At 42.7% G+C, this 27,274-nt stretch overlaps 1 protein-coding gene across 2 annotated transcripts in view; it reads left to right on the forward strand.

Annotated features, from left to right (window-relative positions):
• The window catches only part of LOC109872260 (catenin delta-2-like), a 101,393-nt gene extending 77,058 nt beyond the window's left edge, over window positions 1-24,335 (forward strand). For both annotated transcript variants that reach the window (XM_031806940.1, XM_020463438.2), the window contains 11 exons: window positions 3,513-3,696; window positions 6,204-6,321; window positions 9,241-9,426; window positions 10,779-10,967; window positions 11,243-11,393; window positions 16,072-16,303; window positions 17,374-17,458; window positions 18,044-18,170; window positions 20,752-20,883; window positions 21,053-21,129; window positions 21,485-24,335. In XM_031806940.1, the coding sequence (XP_031662800.1) occupies window positions 3,513-3,696; window positions 6,204-6,321; window positions 9,241-9,426; window positions 10,779-10,967; window positions 11,243-11,393; window positions 16,072-16,303; window positions 17,374-17,458; window positions 18,044-18,170; window positions 20,752-20,883; window positions 21,053-21,129; window positions 21,485-21,736 (1,733 nt within the window). In that variant the 3' untranslated portion in view covers window positions 21,737-24,335. The remainder of the gene's footprint in view (window positions 1-3,512; window positions 3,697-6,203; window positions 6,322-9,240; window positions 9,427-10,778; window positions 10,968-11,242; window positions 11,394-16,071; window positions 16,304-17,373; window positions 17,459-18,043; window positions 18,171-20,751; window positions 20,884-21,052; window positions 21,130-21,484) is intronic.
• The last annotated feature ends 2,939 nt before the right edge of the window (window positions 24,336-27,274 follow it).

Below are 27,274 nucleotides of genomic sequence, written 5' to 3' on the forward strand. Positions count from 1 at the left end.
TAGCGGCGGTTTATGACATCACAGGAAGCCAAGCCAGGTTGTTGTTTTCTCTGCTGCTCTAGCAACCACCCCCCTTGGGAGCTAAAGATGATTATTTAGCGGGAATAAAGCTCTTTTAAATGGCAGCTTTCTTGTCTCCTGAGATTAGAGATGTGGATTGTGTCCTGGACTCCAAGTGACATCAGGGACCCATGTTGCTGTACTTACACAGCCAGGACGCAATTAGTCTAGTTTAGTGGAGGGGTGGATGAGATGTGGTCGTGCTGGATTATGGTTAATCAAGTTGTCCTTCTGTAGTTCTTGGAGTAAATTAATTGAAAAGGAGAGTAGTTGGATGAGATTGAAATGTAGAAATGTACAGCAATCTACAGACAACAATTCATAGACATACGGGGATGCTCTGTACACTCCGTGTACATTTGGTACCCTGGTGGCTCACTATAGAGTGGCTGATTTAATTAGAACGTCATCTGCACTGAATCAGTCCTTTGCCACTTGACTGCGGGCTCACGACACGGTGGCTGCCTCACCTGAACCACATAAAAACAACAGGCTCCTTCCTCAAATTCCATTTCCGTCACCTTGACAACCTGCACAGTGCCCTCACCTTCCACGGCCCCCTGTAGAGTTAATTTTGGTCCAGTTCTGCAGACGGCCCACTTTCTCCCCATGTAATGATGCTCTCGCTCCCCACCTAGCACCCCCCGCACCGCATTTCCTCCCCGATGATGTAAGGCTGAGGCAATTAACCTCTTTCATCTGTCAGGCGAAATAAAAAAAATATGTTATAGGTAGTTATTATGCGCCGAGCCTGCCGCCACTCTAGGCAGCAGCCCTTTCATTTTTGAAAACACAGAAATGTTGTGCGCCGCCCCGAGCGCGGTAAAGTGATGCTCTCTGTAAGATTACTGTCTCCACTAATTATGAGCAACGCAGCTAGTTATTTAGATGCAGAGCAGACCACAAGGACAACATCCCAACATAACTGATAAGACGAAGTAGATCTGTGTAATTACATTGTTGTTGTGAGAGGAACGGGTGAAGAGTGACTGTCTGCCTCATCACTGGTAATTGCAATCATAAATGCTACAGTGTCCTGGGAGGGACATGACACGGTGAAGGTCAACAAGAATTATAATGTGTTGGGCCAGCTGTCAAGGTCATTACAATCTGTGTGTGTGTGTGTGTGAGCCTTCTCAACAAATCACAGTGGTATGGAGTGTTGTGGAGTGAAGGACCCTCTCCTCTTCCTCCTCCTCCTCCCCCTTCCTCTCTCCTCTTATAGATAATTGGCCAGCTCTTGTGCTGTGTGTGTATCTCAACCTTTGGCTGACAGCGGCTGCTCACCCCTTAACACCATCCATGGCAGAGTCACAATGTTCCGACCACATCCTATTGAAAGCAATTTATAGTGACACATGACTCGGTTGTCTTTTTATTACACTTAACAAAAATATAAACGCAACTGTCCTATTTTTCATGAGCTGAAATAAAATGTTCCATACTCACTAAAAGCCTATTTCTCTCAAATTTGGTTCACAAAATAGTTTATATCCTGTTAGTGAGCATTTTTCCTTTGCCTAGATAATTAATCCACTTGACAGGTGTGTCATATAAAGAAGCTGATCATTACACTTTGTGCCGGGGACAATAAAAATCCACTCTAAAATGTGCAGTTTTGTCATATAACACAATGCCACAGATGTCTCAAGTTTTAAGGGAGCGTGCAATTGGCATGCTAACTGCAGGAATGCTCTCCAGAGCTGTTGCCAGAAAATGGAATGTTAATTTCTCTACCATAAGCCTCTTCCGGTGTTGTTTTAGAGAATTTGGCAGTACGTCCAACCGGCCTCACAACCGCAGACCACATGTAACCATTCCAGCCCAGGACCTTCACATCCAGCTTTTTCACCTACGGGATTGTTTGACGCCAGCCACCTAGACAGTTGATGAAACTGTGGGTTTGCACAACCCAAGATGTTCTGCACAAACTGTCAGAAATCGTCTCAGGGAAGCTCATCTGCATGTTCGTCATCCTGACCAGGGTTTTGACTTGACTGGAGTTCGACGTCGAAAACAAATGCTCACCTTCGATGGCCACTGGCACGATGGAGAAGTGTGCTCTTCACGGATGAATCCCGGTTTCAACTGTACCGGGCAGATTGCAGACAATGTGTATGGCGTCATGTGGGTGACATCAGCAATATCAACGTTTTGAACCGAATGACCCATGGTGGCGGTGAGGTTATGGTATGGGCAGGCATAAGCTACGGACAATGAACACAATTGCATATTATTGATGACAATTTCAATGCACAGAGATACTGTGATGAAATCCTGAGACCCATTGTCATGCCATTCATCCGTCGCCATCACCTCATGTTTCAGCACGATAATACACGGCCTCATGTCACAAGGATCTGGACACAATTCCTGGAAGCTGAAAATGTTCCAGTTCTTCCATGGCCTGCATACTCACCAGACATTGAGCGTGTTTGGGATGCTCTGGATTGAAGTGTAAGACAGCGTGTTCCAGTTACTGCCTATTATCCAGCAACTTCGCACAGCCATTGAAGAGGAGTGGGACAACATTCTACAGGCCACAATCAACAGCCTGATCAACTCTATGTGAAGGAGATGTGTCGCGCTGCATGAGGCAAATAGTGGTCACACCAGATACGGACTGATTTTCTGATCCACACCCAGTATCTGTGACCAACATATGCATATCTGTATTCCCAGTCATGTGAAATCCATAGATTAGGGAATAATGAATTTCTTTCAATTGACTGATTTCCTTATATGAACTGTAACTCCGTAACATTTAGAAATTGTTGCATGTTGCGTTTATATTTTTGTTCAGTGTATTATGAGGAATGTTATTTTGGTATCATCATACAGCTGCTGTAATTAAGGTTCAGTTGAAGTCATATGTAAACTGGGATGTGAGATACTCTCTGTGGACACGTAGTGCCTCTGTTCAGTGTTCAGCAAAGCACCCGAGATTGAGGAGGAAGACTGAAGTCGTAGTCAGTGTGGTTAAAGAGGAGAGCCCAGCTGCAGAGAGAGAGCTTCCTCCCTGTCTCTGTGTAGGTTACGCATACAGTCTGTGCCAAAGCCGCTGGCTTGGAATGTAATTGGTAGGTTGGCTGGTTGCACATGAAATTACAGAAAAAATTATCCAAATCTATGAAGCCCTAGGTGACCAGTTTATTGCACAATCACGACGGCCTCTCACTAAATCAAAACTAGGGGCTGCAATATGCTCTTTTGTGAACATATGCATGACAAGTAATTAAACATTTATAGAATCTTACCTTATCTTTTCAGTGTTTCGAAAAATGTTGTCACACATTATCCTTATTTCAATTTCAGAGGAGGTATATTCAACTTTTTTTCTTCACAAAGTCTGTACGATTCAGCACAGTTTCCATGTGAGCAAAATACCTCCTGACCATTCTCCCACGTTAAATCACTGTTCGTCAACATCCTATCTGATGTTCTGTGTTCAGGTGTGCTGTGGAACCTGTCGTCGTGTGATGCCCTGAAGATGCCCATTATCCAGGATGCTCTGGCCGTGCTGACCAACGCTGTCATCATCCCCCACTCGGGCTGGGACACCTCGCCCCATCAGGAGGACCGCAAGCTGCACTTGCACTCCTCCCAGGTGCTCCGCAATGCCACTGGCTGCCTCAGGTCAGTACTCTTACTAGACCATCGGGTCAATCAATCAATCAATCAAATGTATTTGCTAGCTTTTTACATCAGCAGTTGTCACTAAGTCCTTTACAGTTACCCATCATAGACCCCAAAGCAAAGCAGGAGCGATAGCACAGTGGCAGGGTCAGAGGTTAAAGTTCACAAGACATGACAGCGTATGTTAACTCTTGAGTTTACATGCAATGGGTGGTAAGGTCTCTTCTGGGAACTTGAACTCTTCTTCTCTGGGTAGATTTTACTGAGAGCAGTCGGCTTCTACCAGGTCAATATCTTCCTGCTTTGTCGATCCTTGGCTTGTTCCTTTGTGTTGGTAATGCAGTATGTAACACATTGCTCTTTCACACATGAATACTTTGGAAGCTTTGTTCTCATTGTGAATATTGACTTGACAAATGAGGGTTATTGATCAAGGAAGTTTTATCACAGACAATGAATGCCACAAGTGTCAGACTGATTATGTGAACCCATGTATCATGTTTATAATTACCCACATTATGAGGGATGTTGTGTGAAAACGCCATGTCAGCTCTCTTTGAGGCTTAAAGATGCCTGCTCTGCATTAAAGCATTCTATAGTTCTGGAATATTGTCAAAGGGCTTTCTGGTTATAACGCTGGCATCGGAAGACAATTGGCTGTGTGTCAAGTGTTTCAACTCTTGATATCTGGGACCTCGTCCCCTGCATACCAGCAGGAGAAGCGTCTGTGAAGGAGAATAATGAGATCTTAGCTAATACATTGCCTGTCTGCTCATTCTGGGGTTATTCATTTTAGCTACAGTGCATTACCCTCTCTGTGCAATATGTCACCGCTTCTCCGTTGTGGTATTACCTGCTAATAGTTGATGGAAAGAAAACAAAGGCTTGGGGTCTATTTTAATATGCACACATTACCTTCTCAAAGCAGGAAGTGATTAATGAAAGGGAGGTCGGGCATTGTGGGGACATGTTCCATTCCCATTGGCACCCAGACAGGTAGTCCTCTGCAGCACAACCAATCAGCAGTGCAGCAGCGTGAAGTGGGAGGAATCCCGCTGTAAGTGAAATGTGCTGAGTCTTAATGTCTGCCTGTGATGAGGGATGGCTGACTTTACAGTAAATCCCTGAGCTGAGCAGACTAATTCATCTGTTTCATGGGTCGTTAAGGAACAGAACAGAACAGAACAGGGGCTTTGATTGAATGTTTAATGTGCGGGACCAAGATGCCTTGCCACCTGCCGCCTCATCACACATTTGTCCCTCATCATGTGACACTTACTCTGGCAGAACAGAATCACCATGGCTGACAGGGAGCAACGCAACACACTAGTTGACTTTCATTCTCCACAGGATGCCTCTTTGCCAGGCATCAACTGCTGTGTAATGGGAAAAAGTCTGCCAATAGGACCATGGCTCTGACTGATCAGCAAGATAACATACTCACCATCTCTATCTTTCACACCCATGCTCACGAAAGAGTCAACAAACCTATGTTCCCTTTTTTGTATAATTTCCTTTCATCTCTGGGGTCATCTGTTGCGTCTGGTCTACCCTGGGGGGGGTCAGAGGACAGTGATTGCTGTATGTGTTGGAACGACCTGATAAAGGACCCCGTGTCTCACCTCCTAGACCCTGTCTCTCCCCTCTATGGTCAACTCACTGATCACTGGAAGAAAAGAAAGAAGCAGAACAGATACACATAGATTAGATTGATCAATGGCCGGCTTTGTTCATCAGGCCCATTACAAAGTGCTGGAGGTGCTGACGGGGTCACAAACAGGCCATCAATAATCTCCCTGTCTTTTGGCCCCAAACTCCACCAGCAGGCACCCTTAGATAATGGCCATGGTGTCCATCTAGAGGCCTCCTATAAGACAAGGCTGTCTGCATCATTACAGACTCTTAGTGACCTGACATTTAAAGGGCAGCGGAGAGGAGCTCTTTAGGACAGAGACTGTGTCCCAAATGGCACCCTATTCCCTTGTCAAAAGCCAGACACTATATAGGTAGTATGGGCTGAAATGGGGCTGATGGGCCAGTCTTGTCATGGAGTCAAACTATACTATCGTTAACACCATTTAGCTATAGCCTACATTCATTCATTTATTCATGTTTATGTATCCTTATTTTACCAGGTAGGTTGACTGAGAACATATTCTCTTTTACAGCAGAGACCTTGGGAAGTTACAGGGGGGAGGAGATGGGATAAATGAGCCAATTGGGTGCTGGGGATGATTAGGTGGCCATGATGGTATGAGGGGCAGATTGGGAATTTAACCGGGACACCGGAGTTAATACCTCTACTCTTACGGTAAGTGCAATGGCCTCTTTAGTGACCACAGAGAGTCAGGACACCCGTTTTAACTTCCCATCCGAAAGACCGATTTTGAGCAATTATGACAACAGTAAGTGAAGATGTATAACTTTAGGCCTGAAATTAATACCTGTAGCTACAGTACAATATAACAGGGATACATTGCTGAAGAGAAATGTGTCTGTTGTTGCAGGAATGTGAGCTCGGCGGGGGAGGAGGCTCGTAGGAGGATGAGGGAGTGCGAGGGCCTCACTGACGCTCTGCTCTACGTGATCCAGACCGCCTTGGGCAGCAGCGAAATCGATAGCAAGGTTTGACTTTGTGTTTCCTTTCATCTCCTCCCATAAAGAATACCCTTTTAACATGACGCTGAGGGAATGACAGACAGAGGCGGCCCATCAATACAAAACACGCACACTCACTTACACACACACACCACAACTATCAAAAGTTTCTGAGAGCTTCGGTGACACCTAGATGAAAGGAAGACATAACGCCCAGCATAGACCCCAGACAGTTTGGAAGCAGACCAGAAATATAATCTATCCACACACTTGTTAGCTTCCTGGACTGTTTATAAGTGTATAAGCAATCAGACATCCTATCCACCATAACCACCCTCATCACAACTGACTTCTCCAAGGCCTTTGACAAAATCGTACACACCATCACCATTGAATGACTAATCCAACTGGGTGTCAGACCTGCCCTCACACCATGGCTCTGCAGTTTTGTGACCGGCCACAAACAACAGGTACGCTACCAAGACAGCCTCTCAGACTGAGGAACTCTTCAGGGCCCTCTCATCTTCCTTCTGGTCACAGATAGTGCAGCCCGTGATTTTGACAATAGGTGGAAATATGTGGACGATCTAAATCTGGTCCACACGTGTACAACAGGAAACATCAGCACAGCACAGCCCCTGAACAACTTCGACACATGGGTACATGCAAGCAGAATATCACTGAACCTTGCCAAGTGCAAAATCCTATCAGTGACCTTCACAAGAAATCCACCTGTCCCATGCCCTCTCTGGAATGAGGGCCAGGATCTCAAAGTGTGTGATAGTGTGAAGACTTTAGGGTTAATGGTACAGAAGGACTTACAATGGAGCGAGCAGGTTGCTACAATGGTAATCAAGAGCAACATAATTATTTTTCTCTTTGCCGCCTTAAAAGGTTCCATGTGTCGTAGGAAGACCTGGTTAGCATTTACACCAGCTACATACGTCCAACCCTGGAGTATGCCACTCCTGCTTGGCACAGCTCACTGACCCAGGACCAGTCTGATGACCTGGAGCGTATTCAGCAGAGCGCATGCCTCACCATCCTCGGAGGATACTCCAGTTATACTGAGGCACTTCAGACCCTGTCCCTACCCCGGCTTCATGAAAGACAGACAGCTCTGACTTCACTGTCAGCCTCCTAAACTCTCATTTCAGAGACTGGCTACCCCCTGACAAAATCACAGTAACACGCAGCCTAAACAATCTGACTATGCTAAAGTCTAGAACCGAATGGTACATGAGGTCACCAATCCCATATTTCTGCTCATTGATTGAGTCACTTTAAGACCACAGAACATTATTGATTTACATGTTTTTTAAAACTCGTATTGTTGTATTTTGTTTCTCTTATCGATTAATATGTTGTATGTTAATGGGTTTCAGTTTGTATTGACTGCTATAGGAGTCAAATAAAACTAGAAAAACACGTTGTGCGCCTGGATCGGTGTGTCTTGATGGTTGCCTCCCTGACTCTCTCCACCTCCTCATCCCCTGTAAATGACCTTCTTTACCAGGATTTAGTTGCTTTACACCTCTCCTGTCCTTGCTGGTGCACAGCATAGAGAGATGGGGAGAATCTACTGTGCAGTCTGGCTAGCAAAGATCATCACCAGCTCTGATTACACTGGTCCTTTCCCAAAAGCCAATACCAGATGTCCAATTTCCTGCAAATGAATTCCTCAGAGTCTATGGAGTTAATGATTTGAAATGTATTATTTAGGATAATACAAACAGCGCCTGTGTATATTATGTTGAGATTATATCCTTTATACGTACTCGTCAATGTTCAACTATTGGACGGATTCAATCACAGGTCAGGCATGGAGAAATTGACACACTGTCAGATTCTGTGTGGTTCAAGGTCACCTGTTTATGGCTTGTAAAATACCTTGGGAATCTGAGAAAAAAAGGGACAGGGTACCCCGTACGTACAGTACATGATAACCTCGAGCAGTGCAACGCACATACTACATTATCCCGATGTCAAGCAATAACAATGACTAACTGTTCTTCCTTAATAAAATACCTTCCATATCTGCCCTCTCTGCTACAGAGAGATACAGTAGGTTATGGTACCGTAAAGCTCCTCTGATTGTACCACTACGTACACTCTCCCTATTTTGTTTGGTTTCCGAGAGCCTTTGTTACGTCTGGACTACTTTCTGCCAACCAGTTTGAAGGAGATCTGGTCAGCTCTAATCCCACTGAAAATCCTTTACAAGACCAAAGTCACCCCACTACATTATTTTCTGCCTCAATGATCACTACAATGGGATTAGCACTACTGTACTGCTCTGGCCTGGATCCAGCACAGCAATCTAACCAGTACAATGAGTTAGTCATACATTAGGAACAGATGCACTTGACTTTACTATACCAATCGCATTTACGAATTTACAGACTGGTCAATTAATGTACCAATCGTCTTTACATACTGGTCGCCTTTAAATACTAGTTACAGAGCTATTCTTTAGTTCTTGCACTGTTAATTGTATTATTGAAGGGTTGCCATCTGCTTTGTTTAGCTGTAGGCATTCTGTAAGATGTCATTAAGTAAAAGTGTCAACATACATAAATCAATGGAGCCGTGGCCTATTGCATTGCTTGTGCTGTCTATTCGAAAGCAAACAGCAACAGACAGATATTTGACTTATGCATTTGCCCCAGTTTATAGCATCCTTACAGCATCCTGTCCACTTCCATTGGAGGATATTAACAGTCTTAACTGTATTTATCACTACATGGCCGACATGCATACATCTCACGGCACGCCTCAAATGAAAATACTGCTCTCATCTCTTGATCTCTCTCTCTCTTTCTTTCTCTCTCTCTCCCTCTCTCTCTCTTTTTTTGTCTCTCTCTCTCTCTCTCTTCCTCTCCCCCTCTCTCCTTTCCCCCCCTCCCTCCCTCTATCTTTCGTCATCTCCCTATTTTGTCCTTGCAGACCATTGAAAACTGTGTGTGCATTTTGAGGAACCTCTCGTATCGACTAGCGGCAGAGACATCTCAGGGACAGCAGATAGGCACAGACGAGCTTGACGGATTGCTTTGTGGCGATGCCAACGGCAAGGATGCCGAGAGCTCTGGTTGCTGGGGGAAGAAGAAAAAGAAAAAGAAGGCCCATGATCAGGTGGGTTCCTCTCCACTGCAGCTGTTAGCAATTAGCCAGCATGTTACAGCAGTGGTGCTGGAAGCCCGGCTAGGGAGGGGGGTCTACATCTCATGGATAATTACACATTTTCTGGGTTTAGTTCTGAAAGAGGGTCTTCTGGTTTCTTCTGGTTTCTGCTGCCAAGGCTGGGAAAATAAACTGGCAAAGTCAAGGTTTGATTATTATCTAACTGAGTTGGATTATGCTATTCAGTGGGATTGAAATGTCAGTACAAATAATCTAATCTGGCATACATTAGATGCTCATGCAGTTGGTTCGGTGTGGATGATTTAGTATGTGAGATATGCCCCATGGATGTTATGTTGCTGGATGCTCATTCTTAAATCATGTTTATCTTGTAAGTAATTAATTCAGAAAGCAGTGCGTGACTCACTTGTCACTCAAGTCTCAACCATATTAAGTGTTTTCAATATTTTCATTGTTCTTTGATACTTAAAGACAACTGCCCCTAAAAACCAACTTCTCATTTAGAAAACAGCCTATGTGGCATCGATATGAGTCAGAAACGTTTATTCTACTGTGGAAATGACTACAAAGTGTAAATAGGATCATTTTGGTCATAAAGTCAGTCTCGTCCAAAACAGAGTTTTGTTAGACTTGTGGTCGTGACTGCATCACAACGTAAATTCAAGTTTGGTTTGTTTTAATCCTGCCCACATCCTGCCCAGCATACAGCTGGCAGCACACAAGTGATCATACATTTCGGAGTGCAGCTACACACGACCCAATCGTAATGCCTGTGTTAAATGTGGGCTGACTTTGGTTACCCCTATGGGTCCAGTTGGGGAACATCGGTAAATTACACAAAGTACAATGACTTGAAAACCTCAAACCAAACTATAAATTGTAGAAATGAATATACAAATATTAAAAGCATTTAATGGGAACTAAAAGGTGTGCAACATGAAAATATTATCTCATTTACATTGTGTAATTTATTGACAGTCCCTAACAAACCCCGGAGGCTATCCAAAGTCAAACCAATTTTGCTGCAGTCGCACACCAGCCAGCTGAAGCTAATTGGCTAAATAATTTGGCTAACTCTTTACACCTGCGAACACACACACACACACGAGACACCCACATCAAACCACATCCCGAAACCATCTCACGTTTGAATTCAGGTCTTGGCCACTATAGCATTTCTTAATCAACCAAATCTAAAACAAGGCCAAATCAGGTAGTGCAGTCACCCTTTAAGCAATTTTTAGTGGCACTGTAACTAAGTGGCGTTGTCAAAAAGTTTGATGCCACATCTTATGCCTGTAGTATTGATAAGTAGTAATATTCCACCATTCTGTGTCACCCAGTGGGATGGTGTTGGGCCCTTCCCAGACTCAGCTGACCCTCCCAAAGGCATTCAGATGCTGTGGCACCCCACCATCGTCAAGCCCTACCTCACACTCTTGTCTGAGTGCTCCAACCCAGACACCCTGGAGGGGGCAGCCGGGGCTCTGCAAAACTTGGCTGCAGGCAGCTGGAAGGTACAGCACAGTACAGTAAGCTATGGTCTCCCTCCTCAGAGCTGCTCCAGTGGCAGCCATTTTCTAGTCACACTGTCATTGTCAAACTGTCAAAATGAACTTGCCTTAGACATTGGTTGCTCTTAGCTCACTGCAACATTAAGAAAGCATGAGCTACTACTGGAGAAATGCTATATTGGGCAGTGTTGGGGGAGTAGACTACTCCTGTTGTTGTCCTATATATAGAGCAGAATGATGTGTGTTTTATATAATGAAGTGTGACTGTCTTCTCTTTCTCCTCTCCTCTCCAGTGGTCTGTGTATATCCGTGCGGCGGTGAGGAAAGAGAAGGGTCTGCCCATCCTGGTGGAGCTCCTGAGGATCGACAACGACAGGGTGGTGTGTGCCGTGGCCACAGCTTTAAGAAACATGGCCTTAGACGTCAGAAACAAAGAACTCATCGGTAAGTGTAGTTGTCAGTGAATCAATATTGTACACTCATACATTCTACATGCATGTTTGTGTGTGTGTGCATTAGTGCGAGTATGTAAGCGTGCTCATGCATATGCGTTTATATACAGTGCATTCGGGAAATATTCAGACCCTGTGACTTTTTCCACATTTTTTTACATTACAGCCTTGTTCTAAAATGGATTAAATACATGTTTTCTTTATCAAACTACGCACAATACCCCATAATGACAAAGTGAAAACAGGTTTGTAGAAATGTTTGCAAGAACACAGTGGCTTCCATCAATCTTAAATGGAAATAGTTTGGAACCACCAAGACTCTTCCTAGAGCTGGCTGCCCGGCCAAACTGAGCAATCGGGGGTGAAGGGCCTTGATCAGGGAGGTGACCAATAACCCGATGGTCACTCTGACAGAGCTCCAGTGTTCCTCTGTGGAGATGGTTGTCCTTCTGAAAGATTCTCCGATCTCTGCAACACTCCACCAATCAGGCCTTTATGGTAGAGTGGCCTGGCGGAGGTCAATCCTATGTAAAAAAAAAAAAAAAAAAAAAAGCACATGACAGCCCCCTTGACGTTTTCCAAAAGGCACCTAAAGGACTCTCAGGTCATGAGAAACAAGATTCTCTGGTCTAATGAAACCAAGAACTCTAGCCTAAATGCCAAGCGTCACGTTTGGAGGAAACTTGGCCCATCCCTACGTTGAAGCATGGTGGTGACAGGGACAGGGATACTAGTCAGGGTTGACGGAATGATGAACAGAGCAAAGTTCAGAGAGATCCTTGATGAAAACCTGCTCCAGAGTGCACAGGAACTCAAACTGGGGCGAAGGTTCACCTTCCAGCAGGACAATGACCCTAAGCACACAGCCAAGACAACGCAGGAGTGGATTCGGGACAATTCTCTGAATGTCCTTGAGTGGCAGAGCCAGAGCCCGGACTTGAAACCGATCGAACACCTCTGGAGAGACCTGTAAATAGCTGTGGTAGTAAAGGGTAGTAACCCAGCGACGCTCCCCATCCAACCTGACAGAGCTTGAGAGGATCTGCAGAGAAGAATGGGATAAACTCCCCAAATACAGGTCTGCCAAGCTTGTAGCGTCAAACCCAAGAAGACTCGATGCTGTAATCGCTGCCAAAGGTGCTTCAACAAAGCACTGTGTAAAGGGTCTGAATACTTATGTAAATGTGATATTTTAATGTTTTTATTAATTATAAATTTGCAAACATTTCTAAAAACCTGTTTTGCTTTGTCATTATGGGGTATTGTGTTTAGATATATGAGGGAAAAAAAGATTTACTCCATTTCAGAAGAGGGCCGTAACTTAAATGTGGAAAAAGTCAAGGGTTCTGAATACTTTCCGAATGCACTGTATGTGTGCCCCCATAGACAATGTGTGCACTTCTCTGCAGCAAACTATACCAGCCTATTTATCTACTAAGATGGGTGTGCACTGCAGAGCTCTCTTTGTGGACTGTGTTCACATGGTTGAAATTCTCCTCATGACAGCACTAAAAGACTATTGATCTCTCTAATAAACGAGATGTTCTGTTGGACCTCGGCATCTCCATAGCAACTGCTCTTTGCCGTTTCAGGCTGGTGCTCTGTGCTAAGTAGATGTGTGTATCATGTCATAGAGCCCGCAGGCCTTCGGACTCCCAACTCTTTGTTGGTAGAATAAAGGGTAGTAACCCACAATTATCTGTTTACATGCTTAAGTCATGTTAAGACAATGTTATGTCTGGCTAAATCTGACGCTACTGATAGCCATGCAAAGGGCGATTTCGTTATTGGCATTTCATTGACATTATAGCCACTCGTCCCAGCGTTGTCTGGGTTTGTCCGGGGTAGGCTGTCATTGTAAATAAGAGTTTGTTCTTAACTGACTTGCCTAGTTAAATAAAGGTTCAATATAAAAAAGGTGCATAAACTGCATTTACTTGCGTTTATCCTCCACTGATTACAAACACATGTTGTGTTGTTTCTAATGCTTTGAAGACTACACTATGAATCACACAAAGCGATTGTGCATTGGCAAGACATTCTCAGTCGTTCTCATTCCCAGGCCTCCCTTTAAAACGTAAGTGTTTTCTATGAAAATGCCATTACCTGGGAGGTGTCAAGGGGTTTGGTATTTCCATCCCAGCTACGAATGTTGTGTCCTCAGGCCTACAGTAGAGTATGAGTGTTTAGCGGGGTATTAAAAAGCCCCATTGAGCAGAAGATGGATGTATTAAGCCCTCGTCACATAGCTGTAAATGTCAGGCTGGGAGTTTGAGGCTGTATTGTGAATTATTAAAAGCACTGCTCCATGAATTTCTCTCTCTATTTATCTCTCAATTTCTCTCTCTCCCTCCCTCCCTCTATTATTCTCTCTATCCTTTTCTTATGCCCTAGTTTTTTTTGTTTTTGACTAAAATCCATAAGGATTGTATTATATATCCTTAAGCATCATTCCCATACGTATGTCCTTTGTCTTCTTTATTCTTATTCAAGTGGGTGCCTCAGTGTGAAGTGCTTTATTTATTGTTCTCCTGTCAAGTCAAGAAATCCTCTTTAGCTCAATCGCTCACTGCTCATGGGGGACATAGCCTTTATAGGACAAGGGGCTTGTACACGTCTCTGACCTTGAAGGCTCTCCTGCTGTCCACTGAGTAGTGACGAGGTTAGATAATGTGAAGTATAGTAAATACTGCTTGTCTTTATCAGTTTCTGTTATATTGGCCATTTGCTACCATTTCCCCTCTCTTGTTGTTGTGAATATGAAGGTATACAAACGGAACACTGCGTCGTGGAGAACATGCGTATGTATTTATAGAAGAATGTTGTTCTTCTGCATCCATGGCTTTCTAATCTGTTCCCTAATAGCACATACAGTACCAGTCAAACGTTTGGACGGACCTACTTATTCAAGGGTTTTTCTTTATTTTTACTGTTTTCTACGTTGTAGAATAATAGTGAAGTCATCAAAACTCTGAAATAACACATATGGAATCATGTAGTAATCAAAAAAGTGTTAAACAAATCGAAATAGATTTTAGATTTTACATTCTTCAAAATTCAAAAGGCACTCGCACATCTGAGCAATCTTTTTTGCAGGTACATGGTAACAGTTGAACAAGATGAAGGAAAAAGGAAACCGTACACTCCTCTTGATAGTATCACTGATCTTTAATAAGCTTACGTATCGGCCTCACGACCTTCATCAGAGCTTTTGTGAGTTAAAAAAAAATCGATTCTTCAAAATAGCCACCTTGATGACAGCTTTGCACACTCTTGGCATTCTCTTGGCATTCTCTCAACAAGCTTCACCTGGAATGCTTTTCAAACAGTCTTGAAGGAGTTCCCACTTAATGCTGAGCACTAGTTGGCTGCTTTTCCTTCGCTCTGCGGTCCAACTCATCCCAAACCATCTCAATTGGGTTGAGGTCGGGTGATTATGGAGGCCAGGTCATCTGATGCAGCACTCTATCACTCTCCTTCTTGGTAAAATAGCTCTTACACAGCCTAGACATGTGTTTTGAGTCATTGTCCTGTTGAAAAACAAATGACAGTCCCACTAAGAGCAAACCAGATGGGATGTCGTATCGCTGCAGAATGCTGTGGTAGCCATGCTGGTTTAACTGTGCCTTGAATTCTAAATAAATCACTGACAGTGTCACCAACAAAGCACCCACATACCATCACACCTCCTCCATGCTTCACGGTGGGCACCACACATGCAAATATCATCCGTTCACCTACACTGCGTCTCACAAAGACACAGTGGTTGGAACCAAAAATCTAAAATTTGGACTCATTAGGCCAAAGAACAAATTTCCACTGGTCTAATGTCCATTTCTTGGCCCAAGCAAGTCTCTTCTTCTTATTGGTGTCCTTTAGTAGTGGTTTCTTTGCAGCAATTCGATCATGAAGGCCTGATTCACACAGTCTCCTCTGAACAGTTGATGTTGAGATGTATCTGTTACTTGAACTCTGAGGTGCAATTTGAGGTGCCGTTAAATGCTGATTTTTGAGGCTGGTAACGCTAATGAACTTATCCTCTGCAGCAAGAGGTAACTTTGGGTCTTCCTTTCCTGTGGTGGTCCTCATGAGAGCCAGTTTCATCATAGCGCTTAATGTTTCTTTGTGACTGCACTTGAAGAAACTTTCAAAGTTCTTGACATTTTCCAGATTGACTGACCTTCATGTCTTAAAGTAATGATGGACTGTCGTTTCTCTTTGCTTATTTGAGCTGTACTTGCCATAATATGGACTTGGTCTTTTACCAAATAGGGCTATCATCTGTATATTACCACTACCTTGTCACAGCACAACTGATTGACTCAAATGCATTAAGAAGGAAAGAAATTCTACAAATTAACTTTTAACAAGGCACACCTGTTAATTGAAATGCATTCCAGGTGACTTCCTCATGAAGCTGGTTGAGAGAATGCCAAGAGTGTGCAAAGCGATCAAGGCAAAAATCTCAAATATAAAATGTATTTTGATTTGTTTAACACTTTTTTGCTTACCACATGATTCCATATGTGTTATTTCATAGTTTTGATGTCTTCACTATTATTCTACAATGTAAGAAAATAGTCAATATATAGAAAAGTAGGTGTGTCCAAAATTTTAAAAGGTTCATATACAGTATAACTATCCATGAGGTTTTTTTCTTTCCACAACAGGCAAGTACGCAATGAGAGACTTGGTCCACCGATTGCCCGGGGGGAACAACAACAACAGCAGTGGTGGGACTGCTGCCAGTGCTATTGGGAAGACCATGTCGGACGACACTATCACAGCTATCTGCTGTGCCCTGCACGAGGTCATCACTAAGAACATGGAGAACACCAAGGCTCTGCGTGACGCTGGAGGCATCGAGAAACTCATTGGCATCGCCAGGAGCAAAGGAGACAAGTAGGTGTCCAGAAGTCATGCTGTGCTCACCCTAATTTGGGAAGCCAGAGGAAAAGCTTGCTTGCATGCCTGCTGTCCAGCTATTCTACTGTATATAACATTTTAACACACTGTCACAAAAGACTATGTTCACTGACTCTAACCTTCAACCCTAACGCCAACACACAGCCCTCCTGCTCAGCTAGTAATTGTATATGGATTGTAGCATTAATGTAACTGCTGATCGGGACATGGGAGCTGTAAGTACGTACTAAGGTTCTGATCATTTCCCTCTTAATTCCCTTAAGTAGATTTTTTTTTAATTATGTTTTCTCTACAACTCACCACTGTAGAGAAATGCCTTTTAAAGGTAGCTAATTGTGGTTTTTATGTTTTCTCGTTTGTGATTTTATGAGCCCAAATATCCCTTATAAGCTTTTAGTTTGCAATTAGCAAGGTAACTTAATTGAGTGGTGTGCTTTGGCTTCCTCTCCAGTTAGTCCGGTGATGCACTTGCCTAATGTTGCCAAGGACAACAGACTCTCTACAACTGTAAGAATATGTTGCCTCATAGAGTAGAAATGTGTTATCTGGGATAAAGAGAAGAATAATCTTTAAGAGTCTTGACAGAAGAGAAGTGTTGCTATATCTGCAGTGCTATGATGTAATAACTTTTGATTATTCCGTATCTCTGGTGTGAATCAGAATGAAGGATGCGTGGTTAATTGAATCACCTCTGGCGCTGACAGTTGTGGCTCGTGGAGTTTCTGTGCAGAGATAGAGGATAGGTGCTGTGTGAGAGAGAGGGCCTCTGATGCTAAACTGATTGGATTTATCTCTGCTAATTGCTTTTTCCATTTGAGATTTGTCTTGTTTTTGTGCAAAAATGACAATGGTGCTAAAGTACAGAGTTAGCTTGTTTCCATTTTATGTTTGAATGTTTATGTCTAAAAAATGATCGATTGAATTTGTTTCTAAATGTTTTTGTACTGGTGATCTTTCATCTAGCAGCGGGCGTACCAAACCTTTTGTTTAAAACATGTGGTTCTAGTCATCTGAGTAAAATGAAGTCTTGTGTTTCTCTTCCCCAGACACACACCCAAAGTGGTAAAAGCAGCCTCTCAAGTCCTCAACAGTATGTGGCAGTACAGAGACCTTCGCAGCCTCTACAAAAAGGTGTGTAATACAAAGAACCTGCTGCCAACACAAGACATCTGCTGAAGGAGCTCTTGAAAGTTTAACACCTTAGTCTCTTGAGTTGTTTTTTTATGCTCTTATTAAAATGAGAGAGAGAGAGAGAGTAAATGGCAAAACCTGTGCAGCAGTGCATGCATGACAGTTCAGTAAAGCTCACGAAGCAACACAAGTGCAAGAATGTATAGTGAGAGTAAAGCTGGAATCCCTCTGGGCTGCAGTTTAATGAACTAAAGAATCTATCAATGTTGACCTGAGGAGAGGAGACAAACATGCTTTAATGAAACAAGGCGGATTAAGAATTAGAGGGTTTAAAGGCTTTGAGAGGGGGAGAAAAACCAAGCTCTGCAAGACTGGTGTTGCATGCTTTACTAAAATGGATAGAGAGTCATTCTCGTAACATCCCCCTGTTCTATTTTGCCTCATTTTAATGTGAGGATAGTTTCTAACCCATTTGCTATTTGACCAGATTATCTTAGATCATTGAGTATGATCATTCAGTACAATAATACAGAATGTTGCAGTTCATGATAGCTAAGTTCCCTAATGCATCTCTTTTTCCCCCAGGATGGATATTCTCAGTATCATTTTGTTGGCTCATCCTCTACAATAGAAAGAGATAGACAAAGACCATATTCTTCCTCCCGCACCCCATCCATCTCGCCCGTACGGACATCTCCAAATAATCGATCAGGTGAGTCCACTGTTGTCTCTCCTTCTGCCCTCCCACTCCATCAAGCCACTACTGACAGACACCCAGGATCAGGACCAGTTGGTGGACAAGTGGTATGCATGTCAGTGTGTAGGTGTATTTTCTCTTTACCCCATTAAAATATTGGACATCTTTTGCAAACTCACGAGGCTGATCATCCTTTAGAGCATGTGTCAAATGGTGGGCCAAGTGTCTGCGGGTTTCTGCTCCACCCTTGGACTTGATTGATGAATTAAGGTCACTAATTAGTAAGGGGCTCCCCTCACCTGGTTGTCTAGGGCTTAATTGAAAGGAAAAACCAAAAACCTGCAGACACTCGGCCCTCTGTGGAATGAGTTTGACACCCCTTCTTTAGAGCTTTAATTGCCAGACATTGCAGAACAATTTGACCATGCATTTCAGACATAGATTCTGAAAACGTAGTCATGTTTTGGATTAAAGATAGGATGAATGAAGGATAAGGTGGTGTCTGCCCAGACACAGCGGTGCACAGACACTAATAAGCAACTGGCAGTTACTCACTTACCCTTTGAGATGAAAAGAGAGAAGAGAGGAAAGCAGGAGGAGGATGGGAGGGATGACTCAGGTGACACAGCTGATTTTTTTTGGGGGGGGTTGAATACCACAGCTCGGGCTCTGTTCACCTCAACAGCAGCCTCATAGGATAACCCTTGGGAGTTAGGGCCCGAAGCAGAATAAATAGTTGTCAAAATACACTGACTAGAAGTCGCTCTGGGGAAGAGCATCTGCTAAGTTACTAAAAATTTTAATGTACCAGGTATTGGTACTACTGTTGTTGAAACCTATAACTTGGTACTGTAGCCGTTGGCTGTGTTTAATGGTGATTATAAGAGGATGTTCTTGTTACAGGGTGTTCTAATTGGAGTTGAATGAAATTCAACGTGGAAACACTGACCTTAATGGATCCTATTAGAAAGCAATAAACTCTCTGAGTAAAGATTTCATAGGAGAGCCATTTGTGGATGTTAGATCTGTTTAGCCTACAGTATATAGTTAGGCCTATGTGTTTGTTTTCATTACATGCTTGTTTTCTCTGATGTCATCAGCCGCTTCACTGTCAGCTTTCCTTGACCTGTTTCAACAGAATATGTTACTGTACAAGAGCGGGAGGATTATATGCTGAACAAAAATGTAAACGCTACATGTAAAGTGTTGGTCACATGTTTCATGAGCTGAAATAAAAGATCCTAGAAATGTTCCATATGCACAAAAAGCTTATTTCTCTCAAATGTTTACATTCTTTGCCAAGAAGCTGATTAAACAGCATGATTATTACACATGTGCACCTTGTGCTAGGGACAATAAAAGGCCACTCTACAATGTGCAGTTTTGTCACACAACACAATACCACAGAGACACAGAGCGTGCAATTGGCATGCTGATTGCAGAAATTTCCACCAGAGAAGTTTATGTTCATTTCTCTACCATAAGCCTCCTCCAACGTCGTTTTAGAGAATTTGGCAGTATGTCCAACCAGCCGCACAACTGCAGACCATGTGTAACCAAGCCATTCCTGTCACCTGCGGGATCATCTGAGACCAGCCACACGGACAGCTGATGAAACTGTGGGTTTGCACAACCGAAGAATTTCTGCACAAACTGTCAGAAACCGCCTCAGGGAAGCCCATCTGCGTGCTCATCGTCCTCACCAGGGTCTTGACTTCACTGCAGTTCGGCGTCATAACCAACTTCAGTGGGCAAATGCTTACCTTCGATGGCCACTGGTATGCTGGAGAAGTGTGCTCTTCACAGATGAATCCTGGTTTCAATTGTACCTGGCAGATGGCAGACAGTGTGTATGGCGTCATGTGGGTGTGCGGTTTGGTGATGTCAACGTTGTTAACAGAATGCCACATGGTGGCGGTGGGGTTAGGGCATGAGTAGGCATAAGCTACGGACAATGAACACAGTTGCATTTTAACGATGGCAATTTGAATGCACAGAGATAGCGTGATGAGATCCTGAGGCCCATTGTTGTGCCATTCATCCGCCGCCATCACCTCATGTTTCAGCACGATAATACACGGCCTCATGTCACAAGGATCTGGACACAATTCCTGGAAGCTGAAAATGTTCCAGTTCTTCCATGGCCTGCATACTCACCAGACATGTCACCCATTGAGCGTGTTTGCGATGATTTGGATCGACGTGTACTACAGCGTATTCCAGTTCCCGGCCAAGTGGTGTGGGACAACATTCCACAGGCCACAATCAACAGCCTGATATGCGAAGGAGATGTGTCGTGCTGCATGAGGCAAATGGTGGTCACACCAGATACTGACTGGTTTTCTGATCCACCCCCTGCCTTTTTTTAAGGCATCTGTGACCAACAGATGCATATCTGTTGTCCCAGTCATGTGAAATCCATAGATTAGGGCCTAATGAATCTATTTCAATTGACTTATTTCCGTATATGAACTGTAACTCAGTAAAATGTTGCGTTTATATTTTTGTTTAGTGTACATGACAAAGGGGCTCAAGTGAATGCCAAATGTCTTTTACAGCTAATCATATACTTGATGTGTAATCTGTGTGTTTGCAGCAAGTGCCCCTGCCTCTCCCCGAGAGATGATCAGCATTAAGGAGAGGAAGACAGACTACGAATCAACGGGCACCAATGCCAGTTACCATGGCAACAAGGGTGAGCACACTTCGAGGAAAGATGCCATGGCAGGTAGGAAGGAATTTCAGGGCCTCCGTCAGCTTCCTCCTCGTTTCTGGAGTCAGTGTGTTTTCATCAGATGATGTGAACTCTGAAACCAGTGTGAAGGCTTTTTGTCATTTCATAATAATCAGCTTGGCAACAATAACCACATACCTCTCTGTTTCTCTCCCACCGGTAGTTCAAATTTCAAGTGGAACCTCAACATTGTTCCGAGGTGCCTATGTCTCTCCAAGTGATGACATCAAACACAACCAGGTAAGGTTTGAAGAAATTACTTAATATCATTGCAAGAGCAACGTTCACTGCTAGGTAAACTCTTATAAAAAAGGGTTCTTCGGCTGTCCCCATAGGAGAACCCTTTTTGGTTCCAGGTAGAACCCGTTTTGGTTCCAGGTATAACTCTTTTGGGTTCCATGTAGAACCCTCTGTGTAAAGGATTCTACCTGGAACTCAAAAGGGTTCTACCTGGAACCAAAAAGGGTTCTTCAAATGGTTCTCCAATGGGGACAGCCGAAGAACCCATTTAGGTTCTATATAGCACCTTTTTTTGCAGAGTCTACTGTCTTACCAGTAGCAGAGTAGTGCTCTAACCTCTGTGTGTGTTCTCTAGGTCCCTTCCCAGGGCCCCAACCCAGGCCAGGAGCCCTACCCTCCGTTCCAGAACCCTCCTGGAGTACAGTTTGAGGAGGCATTCTACGAGGACCAAGTGCACCAACGCCCTCCTCAGGCCACAGACTTGAACATGCACCTGGGCCTCAAGTCCACCGGCAACTACGTGGACTTCTACTCAGCATCCCGCCCATATAGTGAACTCAACTATGAGACCAGTCACTACCCGGCCTCCCCGGACTCCTGGGTCTAGTGGACTATAGAGGAATGACTCGTCGTCAGCAGTGTGCTGGGATAGGGGGAGAGGAGCCGAAAGAGAGAGTAAGACAAAAAGGCCACGCATGCTTGCATGCACAACACAAGACATTTCTTCAGCGAGTTTAGTTTGTCCTAGAGAGCGATGTCCCACGCCCATGTGTCTTTGAAGAAAGAAGGAGAGAGAGAGAGAGAGAGAGAGAGACCGTCACAGAGCAGAAGGGATAGAAAGAGAGAGTCAGAAAGATAGTAGGAGGGAGGGAAAGAGAGAGAGGAAGAAATAAAGAGTATGATCTTGTAAGGAAACGACTCACAAAAGGCAAAAGGAAGGTGTTAAATGATGGGGTCACCACCAGAAGCTTGGTGCGTTGAAGTATGAGGAGCGGAATATTTTGGAGATAAGCACGAGTATTCTAGACAGAAGACAACTGTAAATATGTGGTATAGTAAAGAGAGTAGTGTGTGAAGCACAAGAAAATGAAGAGTCATACACAAGCTAGAGAATAGTTGTCAGTCACAAACTCTTATTAGGATTCATTTACGGCTTCAACCTGTGTTGTATGTAAGGAGTGTCCTCTCACGGGCAAAGGAATTGCTTCTAGACTTTGTATCTTTTGATTTGTTACGATTCTTTTTTTTATTTGTACTTTTTTAATTCCGAATTCTGGTGTTAAGTATTTGATGTACATTACAGAGATACAAGTGCATTGTGTATATTACACAAAGACCTGTGTCCCTTCCCTCAGTGTCTCAACAGAACGTCAACCTGTCTGTTACATTCTGGGGGGAGAATGGAGTGGTACAATGTCTGCGCACAAACAAACAAATACGAGCAAATGTGTTTTAGCAGCAAAATTAAGAAATAATGTTAAAGTTCTGGATAATCTGATGTGAATTGGTGGAACTAAGCATCTCAACAGCATCATTCTACACCCTTGGTGCTCTTCCACTGCCTAAAACAGTTTACGGAGGGACTGTAGATATACTCAAAATACTTTTTATTTCCTACACGCCATGTCATTTTGTTTGTCCAACCATATCTCCTCCACACACGCCTCCACGTGAACTGTGCTCATGGTCCGTTTTTAAATGTGCCAAACATGTTTATCTCCAAGCCGAGGGGTAACGTTGAACTTCTGTTGAAGTTTACATTCAACAGCAAGTCGTTGGTTCTAACAATCCCAGTTTGTAAATGCTTTTTTTAAAACGTGTTTTAATGGAATAAAGCTATATATACACTGTAACAAGACTGGAACATTACCAGGAGATGAAAATTAGATCTTTGAGAGCTTAATTCCCTCCAAAGATGTACAAATTAGTTGGGTCTGTGTTGTAAAATAATCAATGTTTGAGAAAAATGTGTTTTCTTTTCCAGAGAGGGTTGGCAATCATGTTCATGGTAGACTGTTAATAGAGTATGAATATATATTATATAAATATAAATATATACTTTTTATGTGCAGATGTGGATGTCACTTAAAGCAGCAACATTATGGAAGAGACTTGTAAAAAAATATATTTGTTCACCTTCATTTTCTGGTCTACACACTAAAATGTTGACTTTGTGTAGTCATGTTGTTGCTATGTGAAATAGGGGAGACCAGGAGCGGCATATCCACAGAGATACATAAGTTGTCACAGACCTCGTTTCGACAAGAAAAGGTACTAAAAGTCACAGCTACAGATTTGTTTGTATTTTGGTGTTTACAGAATGTATTTAGCTACTTCAAATCCCTAGCTTTGAATATTGAAATTGTCACAGGTGAATATCTTTCACAACCTTCTAAGAAAATGATCCTCTTGATCCTTATTGGATTCCCTCAAACTTCTCAATATCAGTGGGGTGTACAGTATCAACAATAGAGCTTGATGATCCAGTGTGTGTGTTTCTGTCAAAGAGATGGAAACGGAATGAAAGTGGCTTTCCCCAGTAGGACACACGGTTCCATAGCGAGCCCTCCTTTGAGGAAATGTTTCAATAACATTGTGGCAACCTAGATAAACAAATATTTAATTGCCCAGTAATGAATAGCTCTTCTTTCAGTCAATGTTAAACAAAATGGTGGTAGGCTACACACTAAAGCTGAATTGAGGAGAAAACAGTCACATTTTATTTACATAGCAAGCAGTTGTTTATCAACAGATAGACTTAAGGTTAGGGTAAGGGTTAAGTTTAGGGTTAGGATAAGGGTTGAGATTAAAGCTAGGGTTAGTAGATAGTCTGTAGAGCATCTACAGATGGACTATCCAAATAAAGTATTACCAAAAAAAAAAATCTTAAAAGTTGTGACAACAAGCCCTGGTCTCCCCTACATATCATTTATAAATCTCTCGGTCATCTTCAGATGCTTGAACAATGAATAAATGATGCAAAACCCAAATTGTTCAACATATCCTACAATGATCCCCTTCTCATTAGTTAGCATCTGAAAACAGACACAGTCCTTGTGAAAAGTAGGCATACCTGACAAACTGTATTGAACTATGTCAGTAACCTTTTTGTTGCTAGACAACGTGTTTTAAAGACTTGTGAAACTTTTTATTGTCTCAACAGATTGCAACTGCTACAAAAATATAAACTGACCATCTAAGATTGACTGTTTTGAGGGTTGTTTGTTCGTTACCAATATCTATTTGTGTGTGGTCTGCCTGTGCTCTCTGTGTTCTAAAACCTTTGGTTCAGCCAGAAGAATTATGTTTACTCCTCTACATGAATATGCTCATTCAGTTTAGTAAAATATTTCTTAAATGTTTCGTTTGAAGTAATTGATTTCAGCTCAAATACAAAGAAGTTTGATCTGCAATGAGAGCCCATTTTCATCTCGTTGTGGATGAGACAATGCCCTTTGTGTCTTCAGTGTTGATTTGACAAATTGATATTCCAGATTCAGAACATAGTGTTTCCTTAACTTTCCCTGTAACCAAGGGAAACAGCCCACTGGGCAAAAACTGGTTGAATCAACGTGGTTTCCACGTCATTGCAATAAAAAAAAAAGTCATGTGATGACATTGAATCAATGTGGAAAACTGACTGGATTTGCAAAAAGTAATCAACGTTTGGGAATTAGTTTTTTTTCCCACCCAACTTTTATCCTAAATCCAATTACATGGTGACATGTTTTGTTGATTTCACATTGAATTCACGTTAGTTGACAAATCAACCAAAATTATATCAAAACTGGATGTTGAAATGACATTTGTACCATGTATGAAACAGGCGTAAATGTCTGGAATAAAAAGTTGTGAGATTTTCATTAACATTCCAATCAGACACCATATTCGTTCAGTGCAGTGAACTCTTTCCTTTGTAGCTTGGAATCTGTTAATTCAAAATGAATTAATTTTTATTAGACGTGCTGAAGGTTACAACAGCATGGTGCAGTTACTTTGAGAGGGGGGGGGTTGTATAAAGAATTAGTTTTCCGTATTCCAATCTACAATGCTTATTTATTTCCTATTCCAAAGGCCTACTGAAGAGTTTCACACCAATTAGTGACTGCTAGAAATCCTCCACAGCCAGCCCAGGCAGTGGACTGAGGGCAGCAGACTGAGTGAGGGGTGCCCTTACAGTTTCTCTCTAATTGTTTTCTCTGTGACATTGAGTTGAGGTAATGCTGACAGGTCTGTGTGAGATTACCACTGTGATAGGTGTTAATTACCAGGCTGCAGGCCTAGTTGGGTAATGTTAAGCCTGAGGTTACCGTCCATGCCCATCGTCATGCCACCGGGGTGGGGTGCCCATCAGAAATATGCTGTATACACTGCCTGTATACACTGCCTGTATACGCTGCCTGTATACGCTGCCTGGCCTATATCTATACATCTCCATGAGAAATGCTCCCAAAACTTCTCTCTAAAAGCTAAGAATATAGATTATGAATGGATGAAGGGAAGCACAAGTAGGCCTAGTGCTGCTTCTGTGAAAATGCTCAAATTTCTCACCAGTGTGCCAGATACAGCATTTTGTATAGCTGAAAAGAAGCGATCTAAGCTTCTAAAAAGTAAGAGATGGAATATTCCATCGTCGCATTATATTTTAATTGCTTCGCTAATCCTGGGAGAATCCATCACTATGAGGACAGTCTACTGGGAAGGAGCATGCAGTGTGTAGCCTATGTCAACCTCAAAAGCTTGGAAGAGTCTGCAGTGCCCTCTACTGGGCATTAGTGACTCATGCAGGTCAGGTCTGCCATTTTACTCTGCAAGGCCCAGTACTACTCCTGTGATGCACGCTGTAGGTACAGATACCGATGCAAGCCGAAATGTACTGACTGCATGGCCCATGAATTTGATATTAGTTTGGAACAGTAAACAACATTTTCTCTCTTCGTAAATGTGAAACATGCTAATATGATGTAACATTGTGATTATGCAAGTACTGTATGTGGGGCTGCAGAGAATATAGAGCAGTTATATAATCACCTGGACCATTTTTATATTCTATTATATTCATGTGGAGGGGCACCTATTTGTGTGCATTGTCTACTTAACATAGACAAGTATCATAAAAAAAACTACGTAAAATAGCCTTCTTGACTTAGTAAGCCAAATAGTTTTCTACTTTTAATCTCCAGCACCACTCCAACATCAATGTGAAAATGGCGTGTTTCTATATTTTTTGTTAATAAAAGAGAAGACAAGCTTTTCCAATGACATCATCAACCAATTAGTAGGCAATTCCTACTCATAATGAGTTAAAATCACGATGCACACCGATGATGTCATTGGAAACACTTATTTACCTCTATCTTTTTACTACAATACATAGAAATGCACCATGTTCACATATGTTGATGTTGGCGTGGTGCTGGAGATGATGAATTTTTTATTATTTTTTCCATTTAAGCCTTGTTCACATTGGCAGTTTGAAGTGACTATTTGTTTGCATATCCGATAAAATCTGTTATTTTCCCTTCGCTCTGGACAGCCAAAAAGCACATGGAAAAGGATATTTCAAGCCACATTTCAAACCATCTTTGGGGGTGGTTCGAAATTCGATTCAAATCTGATTCCTGGCAGTGCGACTTGTATGATTTATTTACCCTAAAAGTCGTTTTTAGACTGTTATTTGGCATATCTTGTTACTTGCTAGCTACTCTACTGACGGTCTGACAAGAACATGTGCTAGCTAACTAGCTTTTAATTGTTTACAAAAGAAAATTTGTGAATATGCTAGAAAGATAAACAACTACTTAGCTAGCTAGTTGACTGCTGTGGCCAAATAGTACATGTTTTTAAAAGTTGGATCATCTTATCCTTTGAGGCTTTAAAAGGGTTCTTACATTATGATTTTGAACATTCAAAGCAACTTGGAAAATCCATGGCAACATTGTTGTCACCTTGGCTTGCTACATAACTTCTGAGTGATAGGAAGCACAAGCACCACCACCAGTCAGCCCATACCACTGCACACACACACCCGTCGTTACTTTGACAACTACCATCGCCATGTCAGCAAATCAATGCTGTCTGAACACACACACATCCGATTTGGACACTCAATGTTTGGACTGTCAGTATTCCAAAATGGATTTGA

The sequence above is a fragment of the Oncorhynchus kisutch genome, linkage group LG27 (genome assembly GCF_002021735.2).
Source record: "Oncorhynchus kisutch isolate 150728-3 linkage group LG27, Okis_V2, whole genome shotgun sequence".
NCBI lineage: Eukaryota > Metazoa > Chordata > Actinopteri > Salmoniformes > Salmonidae > Oncorhynchus > Oncorhynchus kisutch.